At 43.2% G+C, this 22,235-nt stretch overlaps 1 protein-coding gene across 1 annotated transcript in view; it reads left to right on the top strand.

The window, feature by feature from the left end:
* Nucleotides 1-252: 252 nt before the first annotated feature.
* Vps35 (Vacuolar protein sorting 35) overlaps nt 253-22,235 on the top strand; it is a 70,391-nt gene continuing 48,408 nt past the window's right edge. Inside the window, exons 1-8 of the mRNA XM_075675190.1 lie at nt 253-481; nt 917-1,115; nt 1,226-1,349; nt 8,623-8,808; nt 9,303-9,359; nt 9,463-9,679; nt 12,187-12,380; nt 16,355-16,451. Coding sequence (XP_075531305.1) covers nt 479-481; nt 917-1,115; nt 1,226-1,349; nt 8,623-8,808; nt 9,303-9,359; nt 9,463-9,679; nt 12,187-12,380; nt 16,355-16,451 — 1,077 coding nt within the window. The 5' untranslated portion in view covers nt 253-478. The remainder of the gene's footprint in view (nt 482-916; nt 1,116-1,225; nt 1,350-8,622; nt 8,809-9,302; nt 9,360-9,462; nt 9,680-12,186; nt 12,381-16,354; nt 16,452-22,235) is intronic.

The raw sequence follows: 22,235 nt of genomic DNA, 5'->3' as shown, positions 1-22,235 counted from the left end.
GTTTCTATGGCTCGTCCCACTCAACCATGGAAGAAGGAAAAAACTCAACCGTATTCTAGTACACTCTAGTTGGGAGTAAAACAAAACCTGACAAAACCCCTCCATACACGTTTTCGCGTGTGTGGCGCATGGATGGAGGGGCTTTAGTTGGGAGGGAGCCAGAGTTGCGTTTTGTAGACTTCGCTCTTCGTCCACTAGAGGGTCTAAAGTCTTCCTGATGTCATAGCATCATAGCTGTCTGGAGCTAATGGGACTTCTGTACCAGCGTAATAGTGGCTCACCGTCGACGTTGTATCTGTGGTTGTATGCACTTCATGGTGGGCGTCAAACGAAGTCATTTTGGTGTGTTTACGGCGGCGTACTGCCTGAGTATTCAAGCTGGTTAAGTCATAGACCACGTATACGACGTAGTACTGGACTTACAACTCGGCGGGAGGCCACTATTCCGTACTGAAGCGTTGCCTGTGGACATCCCGAAATGGTACGCACTACGTGCATTTGTGTGTATAAATAATCTGTATACCCCAAGTAACAGTTGACGGCTGTATAAACGAAAATCATTTTTGTAGCTCCTTTTAGTTGTGTTTGTTGTCTGTCGCGAGAACTCCGTGGAACAACCTCTAGGTCACTAACTCGTTGACCTTACATGGGTAGCAAACGCAGACCTCGTCAAAGCTTTAGTAAATTTCTGCGCATATTATATCAATATAGTTGGCGAAACGGCATGACCAGGCGTATAGCGTTAGTGCATGGCCAGTTTAACGTGTGTCACTGCGAGAGATGGTTTGTAGGTTTGTCGGCAGATAATGCACACCCGCGTCAATGCTGATCATTGCTTGTTGGTTTACGATCTATTGTAAATACATCTCTCGTGTGTTTAGTTCACCCTGATTAAAAAAAAATTCATATCTTGCAGCCTCAGACACCACAAGCGTCCCCGCAAGAAGACCAAGAAAAACTACTCGATGATGCGGCCAGCATTGTCAAAGTCCAAGCATTTCACATGAAACGCTGTCTCGATAAAGGAAAGCTTATGGAAGCATTAAAACATGCTTCTAACATGCTCGGTGAACTTCGCACTTCTCTCTTGAGCCCGAAGAGCTACTACGAGTTGTGTATCCTTTTCTTAGTTCATGGATTTTGATATGTGAAGATGCATGCAATTTTCACTGCAATTTTTTTTGCATGGATAATGTTGTGACGGTTTCCTTAATTATCTATTTAGATATGGCGGTTACTGATGAGCTGAGGCATCTAGAAATTCACCTTCTAGATGAAATTCAGAAAGGGCGCAAGATGTCTGATCTCTATGAGCTTGTTCAATATGCTGGCAACATCATCCCTCGTCTGTAAGTTTCTTTGGCTTCCACTTTACTGGCGTGAAACTTTTTCGAATGCAGGCAGTCATGCTCACTGCTTACTCTGTGGCCAGACTGAACTAATGTTGTACTGTGCAAGGCAGCTTGCTTAGTGGTCTTAGTAACATGCTTAAATACAAAATGAAAAAAGCAACGCCTTCTTAGTCCCTGGCTGTCTTTATTGATGCTACATGGGAAAGGGCAGTGCATTGCTGTAAAATGGTGCACACTTTGACTCTTGCTGTGTAGGCTGTATTTTGTTGTCCGAATAGTTAGTTGAAACTTGATTTAACGAAGTGATGACCATGCTTGAATTATTTTGTTAAATCGAGAAGTTTGTAAAATCGAGAAAGGGATTGTTCGGTCCTTCGAAATCTCAAATTGTAATGTTGCAACACCCAAAAGCTGCCACGGCATTGTATTTGCTGCTAATCCACGCTTGCGTGTTGACGGTTGACGCTGCTGGACTTACCACTTAACACTTTTCTTGCAATCCTGTATTGCTCTTTAAAGCATGAGAGTCAGCCTGGGTTCATCTTGAACTCATGGTACCCAAGAAAGCAGGCAAAGCTATGTGCTTTCTGTTGGACCACTTTCCCGGTCCTTGCATGTCCATAAACCACATAAAGAGGGCTTCCTCCAGCTTTTCGTGTAGTGTTATCTTCAACATCTTTTTCTTGGATACATTCCCAGACAAAGCGGCACGCATGATGGCATCTTAATGCCATCTGGTAAGTAAGAGCGCTACTGACTGACATGTCCGTTGTTCCGTGCGTAGGCGCGGCGTGCAGCCGCGTCAAAATAAAGCTAGGGCCGTGACTAGGACACTGAGACGTTTTAACGCTGTAGCGTTAGTGTGCCTGCTTGAAGAAAAACCAATCTTTGTCAAAATTAGAAAGAAATCACTTTTTTTTTTTTTACTAATTTATCGGAGTTTGGTGGCCAAGTTTCGTTAATTCGGGTTTGTGTCAATGTTGAACCCTATACGTACCTGCCGGGGAATGGAAGTTTCTTTGTTGAATTGGGAACTTCGTAAAGTCGGGTTTTGTTAGATAGAGTTTACCTGTATTGGTATATTATTTGGGGTACGGTGTTGGTATAAAATGCTATGTAATACTTTCTGCTGGTCATATGGCAATAACCATCCACCATCTCAGTGCATAAGCTGCTTAAGTATCTATTTATTTATTTATTTTATTTATTTATTTTACAAGTACTGCCAGCCTTGTTACCAGGCCTTAGGCAATGTTTAATCCTCATTTTGTGCTTCTTTTGTACAACGTAAATTCTGTCAACTTGGAATTACCATGCTTGTATAAGGAGCATTTCGACATTAGATTGAATTCCTATATACAAAAATATAGAACAGACTAGCAATGACTTTGAAGGTAAACAGCATAAAGGACGATGACGGACAGAAGAAATGGACACACGCCACAAAGCACTGGATAACAACTGGAGGATTTATTGTGATGACATTAACAATAAAAAAGAAAAACAACCAACATGTGACAGCAAGGAACATTGTTGCTTGATCAAACTAGCTTGAGGAAAGTTATTAAAAAAAAAAGAAATGTGCAGATTCCCCTGTGCTGATCTTTATGCACTGTCAAGGTAACTGATCTTTTTTAGTTAGAGCTAAGGATGGGGTATGCACACAAGCATCACCTCTTTTATTAATTGTGTATGCTTCAGCGATCAGGTAACCGTATGTGCTACGATAACATCCTGGCACCTTGCACTTTGCAAAGTCTGGAGCACAACTGCAGGCATTGCAGTGAAGAGCCATGTTGCTGCCTTGTGTTTGGCAACACTTGTTGGCATGCTCACTGAGCTGCTGGTTAAGACAGCGACTGGTCTGACCTATGTAGATGTTTTTACAGGAGAGCAGGACTTCATAGACGACTTTGACTGTACACTTCACGAAGGACTTTGTGTGCTTTGTGGTACACACAGCCTTTTTGGGCCCTGTTGTGTTGACGCGTCTACATAGTCAACTCAGCTTGTCGGGGACTGAGAAATGAACTTTGACTCTCACTCTATTGGAAATTTTCTCGTTCTTGTGGCGAAAGGCTGTGTATGTACAGAAAAATGCTCGTCTGGGACCTTCTCTAAGTTTGCTGGATGTTGCTAGTCTACCAGAGAAGCTCAGTGAAAAGCTCTTTGGCTCGGAATTGGAAGTCAATTTTCTGGGTAACCTGTGTTCTGCAGTCTTTCCACTTGAGCCTTGAAGCTGAACCCTACCTCGTGATGGCATGGCCAGGTGAGAGCTTTCTTGAGCATGGTGGTGCCAACAGCATGCTTGACAAGTTTTGAGTGGGAAGAGGGGAACAGGAGCAGGCCCTTTATGGTGCAGGGTGCATAATGCCAGCAAACGTGGTTGTCGAGTCTGGTTGTGCTCCAGACATTACAAAGTGCGAGTTGATAAGACGCTGTCGCAGAACATAAACTTGCCTGTAGCTGAAGTGTATGTGATCAATAAAAGAACTGAGGCCTGTGTGAGCAGCCCATCCTTAGCTCTAACTAAAAAACAGATCAGTTACGTTGCCAGTGTGTAAAAATCCACGCTAGGGTCTCTGCATATTTTTCTTTGTACCATTTCTTTTTCAATAACTTTCCTCCTGCTAGTTTTCTCATGTGACAATGTTTCTTGCTGTCACATGTTTTTTTTTCTTTCTATTATTGCTGTCATCACAATAAACCCTCCAGTTGGTAGTCTTCATTTCATGGTTTTTGTTCATTTCTTCTGTATGTTGTCATTCTTTGCACTGTTTTACCTTCAAAGCCATGTCCAACTAACTAGCCCAGCGTTGCATGCTTCTGCAATATAGTAATGAATATAGGGGAAAATAATCATGGGGAGGCCCCGCCTGCACTGTAGCTAGTGGCATATACATGAATGTGACAAGTGGTGCATTGCATCGCATTTCCAGCCCATCACATTCATGTAAACGGCGGCAGTGTGCTAGGAAGGTGAATAGCATTGATGTGACAGGAGAGGGTAGTTCGAGATAGTACAAGTTGTCTCGCATGGTGCATGTAAACGATGGTGTGTTGCACTGAGAGAGACAGAGACAGCTGCCACCATGTGCTCCCCTCCACTTGCCGGTGGAATGCAAATACCTGAAACAGGTTTCAGCTTGTTTCGGATGAGGGTGGATGTGCCATATGTAAATGCTGTCACATGGCAATTATTGGGGTGCGCTAAAGAAGGTGACACACTACTGTTACATTCATGTAAACATAGCTACTGTCTTGCAGCATTGAGAGAACCTGAAAGATCCCATGGCTAGTTAGAAATAGTGTACTAGATCAAAAATGTATGGTTAACAAAACAAAGGTTTCAAGAGAGAAGGGCATTAAAACTTCGGACATCATGGCCCTGTCTAATAACTTTATATGTAGTCATAGCTATTTCAATGCGTACTCTTCCTTGCCTTTGTTTGAGAGGCTTGAAGTTACTGTAGTCTTGACTTTTTGCGTACATATTACTTTTCTAAGATAAAAAAGTCAAAGGAACCAGTCCAAACACCCTGAATTATGCCCGGGTTATTGGCTTATCCCTGAAGCATACACTCAGAAAAGGGAGCAGATGTCTCCATGACTATACAGCTAGAGTTCATTAGCCATGCATGTGGTGTAATCAAGGTAAACCAAAAATTTTTATCCGTGGCGTCTGAGAAAGGTGATACGGTTCCTATATAGTCACTTTTTTTTACTAAAATTTTATTAATGTGCCTATTATGTTTATATAAAAACATCTAGTTCATGGACCTTTGTTACAACTATGAGAATTATGGGGCCCCATCTTCATAATGTGCCCAATGTATAACTATCCATGCAATAAGAACTTGCATGGATGGGAAGTGCAGTAACCACAAGTAGACAGTTGCATTCTGTACACATTGTAGAGCGTGGATGCAGAATCTTACGGAAGACTGCACAAAAGTGTAAAAACCAACCTGTGTTGCAACACAAGAAAACAGCATTTTAATGTTGTGCAACGACACTGAGACAGTGTAGAAAAGTGCTTTTTTCATTGCAGTTTTATTGTTAGAATATAAAGTTTGCAGGAGTTAAGGGGTCCCTGAAACGGATTGGACAGATTTTGTAGACACGTAGGGCATAGCTACAGTAAACCATTGGTGCCACAATTTAAGTGAAGTGTCTTATATTAAGAGAGCTACAGACGATTACAAGTTGCCCTCCTCCCTAGACATGCTTTTCCACCTCAACACGTTCGCCGAGTGATCAGGGCTAACATCCGCCTTCACTGGCTCTGCGTCATGATCTGACGTCATGTCTGCTAGTTACAGTTGTCTTAGAGCCAGCACGCGAAGCCCCTTCAACCTCTCCGCTAGCTGCCTGGCCGTCGATCTCCCACAAGAGCTATCCAAGCAGCCAGCGTTCTGTTGCAGTGCCAAGCGTGTACGGTATTCTGGCAAACGCAGGCGAGCTGGCCGTTTTGGTAGATGGGTGGAGGCTTAAGCTAAAGCCCCTCTATTCTACTACCGCTGTGATGAAGGGCTTTAGTGTAAACATGAGCTGCCTGCATGGTGTAGCCACCTGGCCGCACAGAGCTTAACCAGCCAAAGACAGAGCTACTATTGCTGGAACCCAGTGTAAAACATTTTAAATATTTGCACAAAAATTTGCACCATCAGCAAAGTAGAATACACTTGTTTACTGCTATGTTAGCTATGTGTTTGTCTGGTTGAGCTTTGTGCCACCAGGTAGCTACACTGTGCAGGAAGTTCACGTTTGTGCCTCCACTCATTCAGTAAAACATCCAGTCTGCTTGCGCTTACCTGCATACTGGACATGCTAAAGCTCTCTATTATGGCAGTAATCTTCCTGTGTGAAGTGATTGCTGCCAACGCATAGATGCTGGCGCTGATCAGATACTGACAGTCCGATGCGCTGCAGCCACTCTGCTCATCTGCTGCCTTGCCGAAGGACACGATGTTGCAGCTTGACATAACGGTGATGGCTACATTTGCAGTCCACAATGCAACAAGGGCGAACCATGATGCTCACCCACTGTAGTTGTTTAGTGGCTATGGGGTTGAGTTGCTGAACGCAGGATCGAATCCCGGCCATGGCGGCCGCATTTCGATGGGGGCAAAATGTGAAAACACCCACGTACATAGATTTAGGTGCACATTAAAAGAACCCCAGGTAGTCCAAATTTTCAGAGTCTTCCAGTACGGCACGTCTCATAATCAAATTGTTTTGACATGTAAAACCCCATAATTTAATTTTTAAATTTTCATTCTCATGAAAAGAAAGCTCAAGTCCGACACTGACCACACAGCTCGCGTCACCATGGAGCACGTTGGAACACAAGCAGACGACACTTGCGCTGTGCCAGAAGTGCTTGAGTGCAGTGATTAGTTGTTTTGTATTCTCCTTCTGCAACTTTTTTTAATAAAAACAAATGAACCAACGTTCCAACTTTTACAGAGAACATTTGTTCACCATAAAGTAGTAAAAATTATCAATGACGTGACCAGGGTAGCCAATCGGATAGCTCGCCAAACTGATGTCAGTTCGGCCAAACGCGTCGAGATGGGGCGACTGAAATGTCGGGGGAGCGGCGTTGCTGCGATCGGTAGCAATGCATATTTTTGAAACCCTATAATAAATAATCGTATCATAAGAAGCCAACACTGACGCCAAGGACAACATAGGGGAAATCACTTGTGCTTAATAAATGCAATGAAGAAATGATAAATTAATCGAAATTAAAGTAGATGAAAAAACAACTTGCCGCAGGTGGGAACTGAACCCACAACCTTCGCCTTTCGCGTGCGATGCTCTACCAATTGAGCTACCGCGGCGTTGTTTCCCCGTCCACTTTCTTGGATATTTATGTCTCCTAGTAGAACCCTGGGAGTGTTAGCCAGCGCCACCACCCGCAGACCTTGGCGGTGGATGTGGAACGTCCTTTTTGCCGCAGGCGTCACGAGAACGTGATCTTTTTTGCGGATGGGTAGAATGATGCAGGATGATAAAAATTGCTGTTATGCCCTGTATTATGAAAAAATGACCTTCCATGCTAGCTAGCTCTTAAACTGGTTTCCTAATTTTTCATTCAAAAAATAAACATGGACTACTACTATTAGGAAGGTTAAAATTATCATAATTGGTAGTTTAAACATAAAATATGTGGTTTCCAAGTCTCATTTCGGAAGTAGGTGTAGGTGTCTGACTAGGATTTGACGCATCTCATCTTTTCCTCTATCTCCCCCCTTTCACTCTCTTTTCCTTTTTACCCCCCTTAACCTTTCCCCCCCGGGCAGGTTAGCCAACCGGAGTTACCTCTGGTTAACCTCCCTGCTTTTCTATGCATCATCTCTCTCTCTCTCTCTCTCTCGTGTTTTTTCTTACAGAAAATTGACTTTGATCAGAATCTGGGGCACCTGAAAAGTAGTGTATTCAGGGTGTCACTTGTGCTCTAATGAGTAGTGTTAAACCCTGAAGTGAATCGCACATTGGAAATTGTGCAAATTAGCTTGTTTATAGCACATGTTTACATAGCTGCCAAATAGCACACACAGCTGAAATCAATCCATGGTTACATGCACAAACATTTCATTTTCTATACCATTGTTTCAAAAGGTGACCCAGCTTATTGACCTTTCTAACAGGAGGTTCCTTGGCATCCATAATCTATTGCCAGACTGTTGTGAGCTTGCTTGAGCACCTGATGAAAGAAGAAGGCAGCGACATGTGCTTTGCACTTGCTCACAGCTGTCTAAGCCTTGGTGTAAAGGATAAACCTTGGTGTAAAACACAAAACTACTCATATCAATCAGATGTGGCTGTGCTTTATTATTGTGAGAGCATATGAACCCTAGAGGAAGCTTTTTTCAATATAAACTCCTGAGAAGGAAACACTTTCATCAAAGCTTTTGGTAAACTTTCTTAATGCACAAATTTTTAGAATAATTAGGTTTAGTCGATAGTGTCTTGCGGTTATTATCTGTTATGGGCCTGTCTAATATTCTCCTTGAATTTAATTTCTTGCAATTTGTCTTAATCTACATTACATTGTATAAATGCCAGTTTTATCTCAGTGTGGGCTTTTCTTTTTTTTGGTAAGGATGTGTTGCTAACATATACAGCTCACTGTGTGTTTGGATTTCCTAGTCTTGATATTCTGGTTTCAAATAGCTATTTCCCATCACCTGAATGTCTTGCTGTCCTTTAAGCATGTCCTTGCCATTCACAGTATACTACAGCATGTGCTTTCTTTTGATAGATATCTTCTAATAACCGTTGGGTTGGTTTATATGAAGTCAAATGAACACTCTAAAAAAGACATCCTTAAGGACCTTGTGGAAATGTGCCGTGGAGTGCAACACCCACTACGGGGGCTCTTTCTGCGCAATTATTTGCTGCAGTGCACACGCAATATTCTCCCTGACAATGAAGAGGATGCAGCCCTGTAAGTAGCTGTGGTGTCACATCAGTATCGGTCAAGATGGCTGTAATGGCAGATTTGTGTAGCATTATCTAAATTCTATGCTATTTAGCCAAACAAGGTACAGGAATATGCATCTAGTGTCCCAAGGAGTGGTCAGAAGTCTGTAAATTGCTTGTGGAATCAAATTCTAATGCTGTCGTATTTACCTGTGTGGCAGGGTGCAGATGACATCTATAGAGAGACATCAAACACCACATGTCATTTTCAGTGCTCTTGCAACACAGGTGTGGTTTATGCATTATTATAGCAGGTACTTGATTATGGTAACTAGGTAACTGCAGTAGAAACTGAATACCTTTCTGTGGGAAAAAAAATGTGTAGTTTTAAATCAGTTTTCCAGTGTCACAAAAGTAGGTGGCTACATAACTTTTTTCTTTTTCATCTGTTCATACTTATGTTGCACAGTATGAAAGTTCATTTCACTCCACTTCAGAGTACCTCTTGGTATTTTCCAGGAATGATGCAAACCTGAATGCTGATGGAGGGAAAGTTGAACTGCTGATGTACACAAGGTAATTGTCTAGTATGAGTTTGCAGTTTTAAATTTCCAACTGCAAGGAGAACTATTTCTGTAAGGCAGCTGCTCAAAGCGGTCTTGTTGCTGTTTTTTTCCAGAGACAGCGAAGTGAGTGGAACAGTGAAAGATTCTGTAGACTTCGTTCTTCTTAATTTTGGTGAAATGAACAAATTGTGGGTGCGGATGCAACACCAAGGCCATTCTCGGGATCGAGACCGCAGAGAAAAGGAACGCCAGGAGTTGCGTCTGCTGGTAGGAACCAATCTGGTGCGTCTCTCTCAGCTTGATGCTGTGGACATGGAACGCTACAAGAAGGTAGGCTGCTGTGCTAGTTATTTTCTGCATAAATGTGGACAGGTTTTCCTTGTGATGAATAAAAGGTGCGATGAGAAGCATCAAATGACGTCTGATGTTTTGTAGGCTACTGGCATTTTCAAATGCACACAAAGTTTGCATAGCGTTCCATTACGCTTCTGTCGTCTTAACCAGAGGCAGCATGGTTATGACAGCTGCAAAGGACAGTGCTGAATTCAAGCACCAAATATCCTTCTAGTCAGCTTACAGAAAATATTCTGATGCTTACACCTTGTAATCCTTGCTTACTGCATCATAGGTAGTTGACTAATTTCGTCATTGGTCTTCAGTGCCCCCCTATACCTTGGTATTTTAACATTTCAGCAAGAAGCACCACCCTATGTTTAATCTTAGAATGCTGTTTGTCTTGGTTCCATTGGATGCTTTCTGATGCAGTGGTGAATCTTCATAATATTTAATGTACCCAACTAGCTGTTGACTAGAGACTCAGATGTTTGCACACACATCTGTGGGATCCTTTTTCCTAAATAAAATATGATAATGATTATGATTGTCATGTAGTCAGCAGAATGAAGAATGGTAATATAAATTGCAATTAAATAAAAGTAGATTTGCTGTAATAGTCGAGACAGTAGTGTTGAGACTGTTTCAAAGTCTTGGTGTTTAAGTCACCTTAATGATGACCATGGCTGGGTTTTCAGGACCTGTCCCAGTTTTGTACAGTGTTTCAATAATGTCAGGTACCATTGGACATCTACTAAGCACTATGCACTTGGTTTTCATCAACATTTCTGTCCCGAGTTGTCCTGAAATTATGTTGAGCAGCCTGCAATTTACAAGTCCGAACTTTCCATTAAATGCGTCGTTATTGAACACATACCTGCACTCGGTATGTCTTTCACCCATTGTCAGTATCTTTGAATTGGCAAGCAGTAATATGTATTGGTGCCCTCAAGCAAACAGCTTTATAGAATCTGAACTGTATGCGCTTGGAACACTGCAAGTATGTGCCTTCAAGCTATGTACACCCATGAGCAAAAGTATATGGACCACAGGGTTGCTGAAAAGAACAGGATTTATTTGTAATTAACACATATAAACAGAAACTGATGAGTGCACTAGAAAATTCGTAATGCTAAGTTTGCACTGTAGTCTTTACTTTGAAGTTGCATTCACAGACAGAGGAGAAAATTAGTTTTATCGCGCAATCCCTGGTCCGTATACTTTTGCTCACGGGTGTACACCGTGTATGGAGTGAGACAAATTGCTGGACCAAATTATCTTCAAATGCACTGGCATTTTCCCTGTCTGCCCTCTCTTTTCTTTCTACAGCAATTGGCTTCATGCTTGAGGATGACCAGGAGTGAGTAGGTGTGAAGTAGATACAGTTTTAATCTAGTCAGGGCATCACAACAATGATTATTTCAGCAAGTAGTGTGGGTTGAAGCAATTTAACAGTGATTTTTCCTAAACGTTAGCTGGTAAACTGAATCATTTTTGGAAGAGGAATATATTCTGGCAGCAATCCTTTAGTTTAATTTTACATTGAAACTCCTACTTATCTTTGTGTGCTTTTCCCATCTTGATCATTATTTTTTTTGTGTTGCTGCAATGAAACTGTTCTCGATGCCTGTTGTGTGGTCTTGCTTACCTACCATATTTTCCGGTGTATAAGTCATGATTTTGTCCTGAATTTTTTGTCTGTGCATATTATAGAAGGTGCAACTTATATACGTTGTATTTTTTCCTGAAAATAACTGCCGTCACAATTGGATTGGATGCTATGGCCATGCGAAGCGCGTTGGGTCGACCTCCTCTGGCAGTTGCTATGGGTTATGTGCATGCTATGGAGGTACCGGGTTCTTCTCGTGATCGAGTTGCTGAGTGTGCTGCGAGAAGGGTGGAGCAGTAATGCAAGAAGCAGCAGGCTGACTGCGAGTCGACCGACTATGAAGTTGCATCTGCAGGTTGCACCGCTGCGCGAACTATGCGGTTGCTAAAAGAGTACAAGCCCCCTCCCTTCTGTACTGCCTTCCTGCTTTTCTTCCTTGTGTGCGATTCGGCTCACCGTTGCACACTGTCACTCGCACATAGAACATACTGTGCGTATGGACGATGTTATTGCCTCTGGACTTCATACGGAACGTCTCGGCGACCACGACGGCAGAAATGCACCTGAAGTGTTCATATCATTGCTTGCGCATGACCCGTGTTCATGAAGTGAAATGTCACTATCTTTTTTAAATTGCTTACCGAATGAACAGGTGCATCTTATACACCGGTGCGGCTTGTATATGTTTTTTTTTAACTGTTGTTTTGAGGGGTGTGTGACTTATACAATGGTGCAACTTATAGACTGGAAAATACAGTGTGTTGTTCGCAGTGTGTCATCAAAATAAAGTCCAATTGGCCTCCTGGCAGCAGCTGGCTGGGCTTAACTCTTTTGTGAAAGGTGTATGAGTGCTGTCATTTCATGTCGCTTCTTTTCGGTGTGTGTATGTGATCAGGTGGTTTTGCCAGGCATTCTGGAGCAAGTAGTAAGCTGCAGGGATGCCATAGCCCAGGAGTACCTCATGGAGTGCATAATTCAAGTTTTTCCTGATGAATTTCACTTACAAACTCTGAGCTGCTTCCTGAAGGCCTGTGCAGAGCTCAGGCCGCAAGTAAATGTCAAGAACATCATCATCTCCCTTATTGACAGGTAACTGCCATTTTTCTTGTTTTTCAGACCTTTTCTGTTAGACCTTGATTTGATTTGCCAAATGCATTTGGAAAGAAAATTAAATTCAGTTTAAAGAGATGCTGAAGTTAATGTGTGCTTTGCACTTTCTGCAGTCACCGAGGCACTTTTTTGTCTTATCGTTGAATTCAGCTATGCAACTTAGTGTCATCCAAGAAATATCCGAGACATTAAGTTCGGCCACCATCAATATCCTTAAAATACATTGCAATTGGCTTAGCAGCTGTGGTGTTGTGCTGTTGAATGCAAAGGTGCACATTTCATACCTACCAACTCCTGAATATTTCGTAACATGTTCAAATTTGGGCTCGTTCTATGATTTTATTAATTTTGTGCCACACTTCATAAAAAATAAATCTTATTTGTAAATGAAATTTTAAAAGTGTGATAGATGGGCTGGCACAAGATTGCAAAAAAAAAAAATGCATTGGAAGAAGGAATTATGTGGCACTTGCGCTGCCTTCTTGAGGCAGTGCAAGACATATACTAATGGGGTACTTGCTTTGAAAAGGTTAATTAAGTATAGTTCCTGTAGCAGGTGAAATTGGCAACAGCGAATTCGCTGAAAATGTCAGTGCAATCTAAAGACAATGTGTTGTGGGTTAGTCTCTGCTGTTCCAAGTTTGCTGCTGTCTGTGTGCTGTGTCCGAAGTTAAATCAATAATAAAGCACACATATGTATGCCAGAAAAGGTGTGTTTTCTCAGGCCAAATTTCTTAAGAATGTGTGCCATACACTTCTAAAATAAAATAAACCTAACATATTGCTTAAGCATGAGGCTTTTCAGCATGCCTACCCATGATACTGTGAAATACTGCACACCTTGATTGTAATGTTTCAGTCATGGTTGATCACACATAAAGTTGTTGGAGTTGGCAGGTTAGTGAGAACTTCTTTATTGATCATTTTATACCTTTATCACTTAAAGCATATCCTTCTTTCTCGTATGCTGGCATGTCTCGGCCATAGAAGGCAGTACATTGTGTACTTCACACCAAGGCAGTGGTGATGCTATCCTGTACCTCGCAGTTTTGGACAGCTTGCATACTATGATGATAAGATGAAAATTTACAGATAATCTGATGAGGTGACACGCAAGGAATTTGAGAACATAATGATGACTTCAAGAGAAGCATTGATGTTTCACACAACATTAAATATGTTCATGCACAATTGTAGACTATTTACTGTTGTCAAAAACTGTTGTGAGTAAAGCCACCTTTGGCTTCAATAATTGACTTAATGTGGCTTTGAAAATGACTGCATGCTTGGCTGCGTGCCCGATGTTGACCATTTTGTGACATGTCACTCTTGCCACGTAGTGTACCCTTGCATGGCAGATACATGTCACATGTTGTGTTAATAGGAGAGTACACTTCCCCAGCACAACTCAAAAGGGCAAGCACACAGATGGCTACCCATACTGTAGCATTTTTCTTGAAACTTAAGCATTTTTTCTTGGCACCATCACTTGACCAGTTGATGTTTAACTCAGCGTCAAGGTTTTGGAAGTTGACATCGACACCATGCCATTGGTTGAGAGGACCAGCGCTGGTGTGCAGGTGACATGTTGTCCCTTCAACTTTTGTTGTGGTTCCACAGGACCTTCAACCGGTCAAAGAAACTGTCATGAGTTAAATAGGACCAAGCCCTCAGAAAATTTGACTGAGGTGCATCATGGCAGTAAAAAAATTCAAAGCAAGCCATCAATGTTGTGCAATATCTCAAGTGCCCTAAGTTTGGATTACCAGCTGTAGAAAGTTTGGGCATCCAGAAGTTCCTCTGTGCAACAGAATGCATTGAAGAACACTATGCCAAACTTCTCAAAGGACTGGGTCATTTGCTGGGCAAATACACAATCCATTTGGACCCTGCAAATGGGCCATATTTTTCCTTAGCTAACAAGCAGACAGGGCAGGGCCCCATGTAGTGCCACATGCATGTGCTTTGTATTGAAACAAGAGTGGGCTTCCACTGTGCACATCAAAAGTCAAACACATGCACACCTGCACTTCTCAGCAATACTTTTCTGGTCCCAGCCAGCAGTTTGCAGAGTCATGCTTCCTCATGCTCTAAACATGCAACATATTTATTCTGCAATTGCAGCCTTCAGCAAGCTTTTAATGTTGTGTTTTCTTTAAGATCCTTTTTACTGACGCTGCAGAGATTGCAGTCTAGTGGATTTAAATGTTGGGAACTACGAGGTGGGTTTGACGGGCCTGTAGAAGTTCACAGATGGCTGGCTACTCTTGGGCTAAGCCAGCTGTGTGGGAGAATGCAAAGCCATCACGTAGCACTGGTCCCCTGTGTGCTTGTGTACAAAAAGCCTGACTATTGACCCTGCCCCTTGGCAATGGCTTGGCAGTGGTCTTCATTGACTTTCAAGTGTTCTCACTCATGATTTTGTGTACCTGCTGGACATATTCACCCATCTGGATGACATCCTACTGCCGGCAGTGCTTCTTTCTCTCTGCTACAGATTGCATGTTGTTAGCAGTAATTCATTCTTTTCCGACCTTGAAAACAAAGGACATAGGTGACAGGAGAAACGGCACTTAAAGGAGTGCGGACATGATACTTTCAACTCTTCATTTTTTTTTTTTCATTAAATGAAGGTTTTGAACCTTGAAATCCTAGAAAAGGTACTGAAAAGCCTTGGAGCACCCTAAATATTTTAATACAATTGCTTTTCTACTGCCAGTGTCTGTTTCATTTCCAGGAGGTTACTGTGTTGCGACAGCACTACACAGCAGGTCATCATGACGTTTTGACACTTGCTCCAGCTTGCTAAGTTGTCTGCTGTGCTGCTACAGAAGGCCTCTCAACGAGTAGCAGCATAGAAGGTGACTGAGGGAGCCAGAACAAGTGCCAAAACAAAGCGATGACCTTCTCCCAAGCGATGACCTTCTGCATTGTGAGGTCACAACACAATAACCTCCTGGAAATGAAACCGTAACTGCCTGTAGAAAAGCAATTGTATTAAATTAATTAGGTTAGTCTGACACTTTCCAGTATTTCTTCTAGGATTTATCAGTATATAACATCAATTTAACACAAAATTAATGTAGTCGAAAATATGTAAGTACTTCTCTAACAGGACAACAGCAGTCGACACGCACAATTGTTGATGGGAAACTTTAATCTTTATCTGTGGTGAAGAGCTACATGTATGCAGGTGTCACCAAGTGCAAACCAGCAAGAAATGTTTACAAATCGCACTCAAAATATGCCAACTATTTTTTGGGCAAAGATATGGAAGCTTTCTTAAAGCACTGTCCCTTTGCCCAAGTATAAACCAACCAGTCTATATTAATACTCTGCGATGGAGATTGTCACATTTAAGAATGTGGCAATTTCCAAGTTGCTGTAGCTTGCAGCGAGAGCAACTAGGACTGCATACGTTTACGTCCCTCTCCATTCTCTCCCATCAGAATGGAAGCAGCTACTTTTGAACAAACATCAATGACAGAAGAGTTGATGAAAACAAATTTCAGCACCTAGACAGATAATACAGGAGTGTTAATTTCTTCTGTGGTGAGCCAAAGTTATGTTCTCTAATATCTTGCACATCTAGTATTTAGAGATGGGTGATGTATTATTCAATGCCAGTGTTTTAAGAGTTCCTAAAGCGACATATCAATTGTGAATGCATATCAGTAATGAGCAGTGTGCATTCATGGATGTCAGCACTATGTAGCAGAGCCTTCTTTTTTTTTTTACTCATGAAGCACAGAAAATGCTTGTTGAAGAAAAAATATTTGAGACGATGTATCCATCTCAAAGCCTTAAAATTTGAAGACTTTTTGAATGTGTAACTAGTTATTGGCTGGATCTAGCTACATCTGTATCTCAGCATATTGAAGAGACCTTTACTGTGAAGGGTGTTCTTAACTGTGGAGCATATCAGTTTTTCTTTTTTTTTTTCTACCCACTAGACTAGCAGCCTATGCAATGAAAGAAGATGGACCAGGCATTCCAGGTGACATCAAATTATTTGACATCTTTTCTGACCAGATAGCACAAGTGATACAGGTTAGTGCTTTTGTTAAGTGTGTTGCTTAATTTGTACCACTTAGTTGTCTTTTGTTTGAACATTTAGCACTTATTAGGCCTTGTTTGTGGATGTTACTACTGTTTGTGTTTGGTTTGTTGACGTGTAGTGCTGGATATTGTTAATTAAGGAAAAGCACAGTCTATTCTGTTTCCTGAAGTAGGTGTGAACATGAAATGGCCTCATATGTCATATCTGTTCATTGCAGTCTTTCTCACTGGGAGATGGAACACTTACATTACATTCATTGTATTCAGTTTTCTGTGACATTGATGTGTGGGCCTAAGCCTCAGATACACGATGAATCGCTTGTTTGATAAGGATGGAGGGCATTGTTTGACACAACAGGGTGACAGCACATTTAAGAGGACAGCTAGCACTCATGAGGAACTGACAAGATTACGCGGCCTAAGTCATGCAGGGCTGCATTAGCATTAAATGTCACATATTGTAGGTCAGTATATACTGGGTGTTTCTTTTTTTGCTACACCAAATTTTTAAGAATCACCTGCAACAAGTATTGTAGATAAGTCTGTACAGTTTAGTCAGTTCAGAGAGGCTGGCACTACTCTCGTGAGCAATCAAAACATTCACTACAGTAATTAAGCAAATTTCAATTCAAAAAAGTATGGTTAAGTACATTAAGGCACCTGGTGTGATTTCAGACGGAAGTTGATCAGTGCTGAATGCATGTCAGAGTGGAAGTTAAAGAAATTGAGACTAGCGCCAGTTGCTTGATTCTTTGCACTCATTGGTCGATGACATTAAGTTATCACAAGTTTTCTAATTTGGTGGCAGTGAAAGTCATGGGTGCACCACATGGTGGTCAAGTGGTAAAATTAAATCAGGTGTTCAGAGCTCTAAATATGTGCCCTAGTTCAACCTGCAAGAATTTAGAAGCCTTTGTGAGTAATGTATACCTTCTTCCACAAGTGCAAGTGGACCTGGAAAAGCTCAGATGAGGAAACAAGAAGTAATAAATGATCATTTATGGGGTTTTACGGGCCAAAACCACGATCGGATCATGAGGAATGCCATAGTGATGGACTCTGGTAAATTTTCACCACCTGGGGTTCTTTCACGTGCACCTAAATATAAGTACATGGGTGTTTTTGTACTTCGCCGCCATCGAAATGCATGGCTGTGGCTGGTATTTGATCCCACGACCTCGTGCTTGGGAGCGCAACACCAAAGCCACTATGCAACCACGGTGGGTGAAACAAGAAGTAGGTTTCATACTCAGTACAACTAAAATCAAGAAATAGGTTTCATACTCATGAATGAGACCTTAACTAAGCTAATTTCAGTGCCCACAATTGAAGTTTGAGGTAAGCCATTAAGACAGCAAAAAAGGCAAGCTCTCCCAAGTAACAAAGGAACTAATAAGGGAATAACAGAGCATGACAGTGTATAATTCAGAGATAAGATTGAACTGGCTGATTATTGAAGCTGATAAACAGGAAAAAGTGACATTCAAAATTATAACATTGGAAAGGTTGAGGAAGCAGTAAAGAAGGGGGACAACATGAAATCTGTAAGGTAAAATTGCATTGGAAGAGTCAAGGTGTATGTAGGCAAAGATAAGCAGGGCAATGTCATCAGTAATTTCGACGATATAATAAAGCCAGCAGAGGAAATTCTATATGTGCTAGTACCCAACTTGCCACGTAACTGCGATTCAACGTAGTGATGAAGAGGGAAAAAGTTCTACGTGTAGCCAGAGATGAGGTTAGAAGGGCTTTGAAGAAGGAATTACGGTTGATTAAAAGATGGAGGGCATACTGCACTCTAAAAGCTTGGGACCCTTTATATGCAATGCCTCATGACTTCAAGTGTACTAGAAACTTGGAAGAATGCCATCATATTACCACATCTAGTACGCGGCACGTAGAGGAAGATGAAGATCTTGCACATTGCAGAAGAGAAGACGAGGTCCCTGCGTGATCGCTTTTCAGTTGGCCTGCAATTAAAGTGTCCTGCTCTTTTTTATCAGTTCCTGCTGCTTGTGAACCGTTACACTGGTGGAGGCACTGGGTAAATGTTTGGGACGCCTGTCAACAGCCCCACATAAAGCCCAGGACGTTTTCCGCATGTTGAAACACCCGTTCACCGCGCCAGCCGTCGCCTACTAGGCCTAAGCCCAGAATTTGGTCTCCTACCAGCAAGTCTGCCTGTTACCATGAGTGCCCAAGCCATGGCAAACCCAGGCCCTGCACAGGTGACTCTTTTGACTCCTTGATCTCCCGTGAGCTTCCACGGCAATCCTTACTAGCATGCAGAAGACTGGCTCAAGGAATACAAGCCCATAGCCAAGTATAATGCGTGGCATGCTTGGCAGAAGCTATCCCATGTGTATTTCTCTCTTGAAGACGGAGCCCGCACGTGATTTTTAAATCGCGAGGTAATCTGGCCAAGCTGGGATGAGTTTCGCCGCCAGTTCCTCCATACGTTCGAGAGCACCGAAAGGTGAGACCGTGCACAGCGTCTTCTCAAATCGCGGATTCAAAAGCTGAATGAAACTGTTGCCATGTTTGCTGAGGACATGGCTCGTCTTTGTCGTTGTGCAGACCCTGATATGTCCGAGGCAAAAAAACTCGGCCACCTCATGCGTGGCGTAAAGGAGCAGCTGTTTGCCGATCTTGTGCGGAACTCGCTGATGAGCGTCGATGAATTTATTAAAGAATCGACGGCCATAGAGCGCACACTACACCTACGCAGCCGCCAGTATGATCGCCTGACCCGCACTGGACAGGCAAGCACCGCAGCAGTCACAGTCACAGATGAGGGTTCCTTGCACCGGCTGATACGCGAAATTGTTCAGGAAGAAATTAAGAAGCTCACTGTCATGCCAAATGAATGCATAGTTGTGTCGGTGGCTAAAGTTGTGCGCCAAGAAATAAAGCAAGTGTTTGCGACTCCCGAGCCAAATTACCAGACGTGGCAGCCCAGCTACGCAGATGTTGTCTGTCAACCACCACCTCCGATGCTGACGCCGCAGTATCACCAGCAGTCAGCACCGGCATCACCTTGGTACTATAGGGAACAACTGACGCGACCACCGCTTCGCAGAACCGACATTTGGCGCACAGCTGACTACAGGTCCTTGTGGTTCCACTGTGGGGAAGCGGGCCACATCTGCCGTCATTGCCCTTATCGCGTTGAAGGATACCAATTGTTTCCATCCACTGCTTCTCATTGTACTTTTGACGGCAGCTGAGCGAACATCGACGCGAATTCGACAAGCTCGCAAGCCGATTCTCCCGGTTACCGGTTGCGCTCCCCTTCTCCGGGACATCGTTTTGCAGCTTCAAGACGCAGTTCCACCGACGTGGCCCGAGGGTAATCTCCCAGCCCACACCGGCGAAACTGAAGGCCTTCCCCCCTCATGGGGAGAAGGTTGCCAAACGTCGAAGTGCCGAAAATCCCCCATTGCCTTCAAACGAAAAGCTGATACAGCCGGATGATTTGACGACCGACGAGATTGTTAGCGCCGATGTTACTGTATCAATTGACGGCCACAATGTGATGGTGATGGCAAACACTGGTGCGGACTTTTCGATTGTAACTGAAAAACTGGTGGACAGACTTCGCAAAGTGAAAATGGAATGGTCAGGGCCGCACATAAGAGGTGCTGGACGCCAGCTACTGACACCGACTGGCAAGTGTACTGCAAGGGTCAACATAGGAGATTCATCATTCGGCGCAAATTTTGTTATTTTCCCAGACTGCTGCAAAGATGTAATCTTAGGTATGGACTTCTTACGCGAGTATGGCACCGTCATCAACATACCAAAAGTTATACTAACCTTTTATGGGGATGAAAGTGCAGAACTACAATGAAGTCCTTGCGCATCGTAGACGACGTGACCGTACCACCATTATCTTGCCGTCTTGTTTCTGTCAGGTGCGACACAGAGTACGATGGGGAAGGTATTGCCGAGCAGATAATTATGCTTTTGCTCACTCAAGGTATCGCCACAACCAGAAGTCATGTCAAAGTAATGCATGGGCAAACAGAACTACTGCTGACAGACTTCAGCAAGCAACGATGACACATTGCAAAAGGCGCAGCAGTTGCTTACCTTGACGAGATTGCGGAATGCGGCGAATGCTTTGCATTACAACGAGGAGAGCTAGACGCTTCGGCACCGTTACCTGTCCTTGATGTGAGTGCGAGCTTATCACCAGCGGAAAGGCAGCGCCTTGTGAACCTGCTTCACCAGTTCCGCGATTGCTTCTCGTTGACATCCAGAGTTGGTCAGACGCCACTGACGAAGCACAGGATTATCATGGAGAAAGCGAGACCAATCAGACAAAACCTGTACCGTGTAGCACCAAAAGAACGCGAAGTGATCCGAGAGCAAGTGAAGAAAATGCTCGACGATGATGTTATCCGACCATCAAAAAGCCCGTGGGCATCACCGGTAGTGATGGTCAAAAAGGAAGACGGCAGTCTACGTTTTTGTGGCAACTACCGTAAGCTGAACCGGGTGACAAAGAAAGACGTATACCCATTACTGCGTATCGACAATTCTCTCGACAGGCTGAGGCATGCCCACTACTTCTTGTCGATGGACCTCAAAAGTGGCTATTGGCAAATCGAGGTTGACGAGAGACAGAGAAAAAACTGCTTTCGTAACGCCTGATGAGCTTTACGAATTCAAGGTTCTACCTTTTGGTTTATGCTCAGCTCCAGGAACTTTTCAGCGACTCATGGATATTGTTTTGTCAGGCCTGAAGTGGCAGACATGCCTAGTATACCTCGACGACGTCATAGTTTTTTCAGAAACGTTCGAGGAACACCTGAGAGGGCTGCTGGCAGTTCTACAAATGATCCGGTCGGCTGGCTTAACACTGAAAGCAGAAAAGTGTCACTGTGGTTTCGAGGAACTCCAGTTGAATCATGTTGACGTGAGTGCGAGCTTATCACCAGCGTGTCACCAGTCATCAAGGCATCTGCCCTGACCCCGACAAGATCACGGCCATCACAAAGTTTCCAACGCCAACGAATAAGAAGGCAGTGAGGCGTTTCCTAGGTCTCTGCTCGTATTACCAAAGATTTATAGCCAATTTTTCATATATAGCTTCACAGTTAACGCGCCTTACTAGACAAGATGTTGCCTTCATATGGGGCAAAGATGAACAAGCGGCGTTTAATGATCTACGACAGCGGTCTGCAAACACCTCTTGTACTGGCTCACTTTGATGAGGACGCTCCTACCATGATTCATATGGACGCTAGCAACGTAGGTCTAGGCGCTGTGCTCGTGCAGTGGCAAGACTCAGCTGAGAGAGTCATTGCATACTCAAGCAGGACGCTCTCACATGCTGAATACTCAACCACAGAAAAGGAATGCCTTGTGGTGGTATGGGCAGTTACGAATTTTCGCCCGTATCTCTATGACTGTTCCTTTAGTGTTGTCAGCGATCATCACTCACTTTGCTGGCTGACGAACTTGAAGGATCCGTCCAGTCGACTAGTGCATTGAAGTCTAAGGCTTCAAGAATTGGATGACAGTGGTGTACAAGTCCAGAAGAAAGCACTCCGATGCCGACTGCCTTTCAAGGTAACCGATTGAGCAGGAAGCACCAGATTGATGCCTGATGATATCCTGATAGGATGATGCCTGATTGATATCCCTGTTAGTGCTCACCCTGTTCTTCGTTCCTATTCATTACCCCTTCCACCTTCCTTTTTTCTCGTTCTGAGCTGCGCTAAAAGCCTAAAAAAGTCATGACATACCAACTCACCCAAACTGCCACGC

This window comes from Dermacentor variabilis, chromosome 1, assembly GCF_050947875.1.
Source record: "Dermacentor variabilis isolate Ectoservices chromosome 1, ASM5094787v1, whole genome shotgun sequence".
NCBI classification, from domain to species: Eukaryota; Metazoa; Arthropoda; class Arachnida; order Ixodida; family Ixodidae; genus Dermacentor; species Dermacentor variabilis.
Note: the sequence above shows the minus strand (reverse complement) of the source record. Positions and strands in the feature narration are given on the sequence as shown.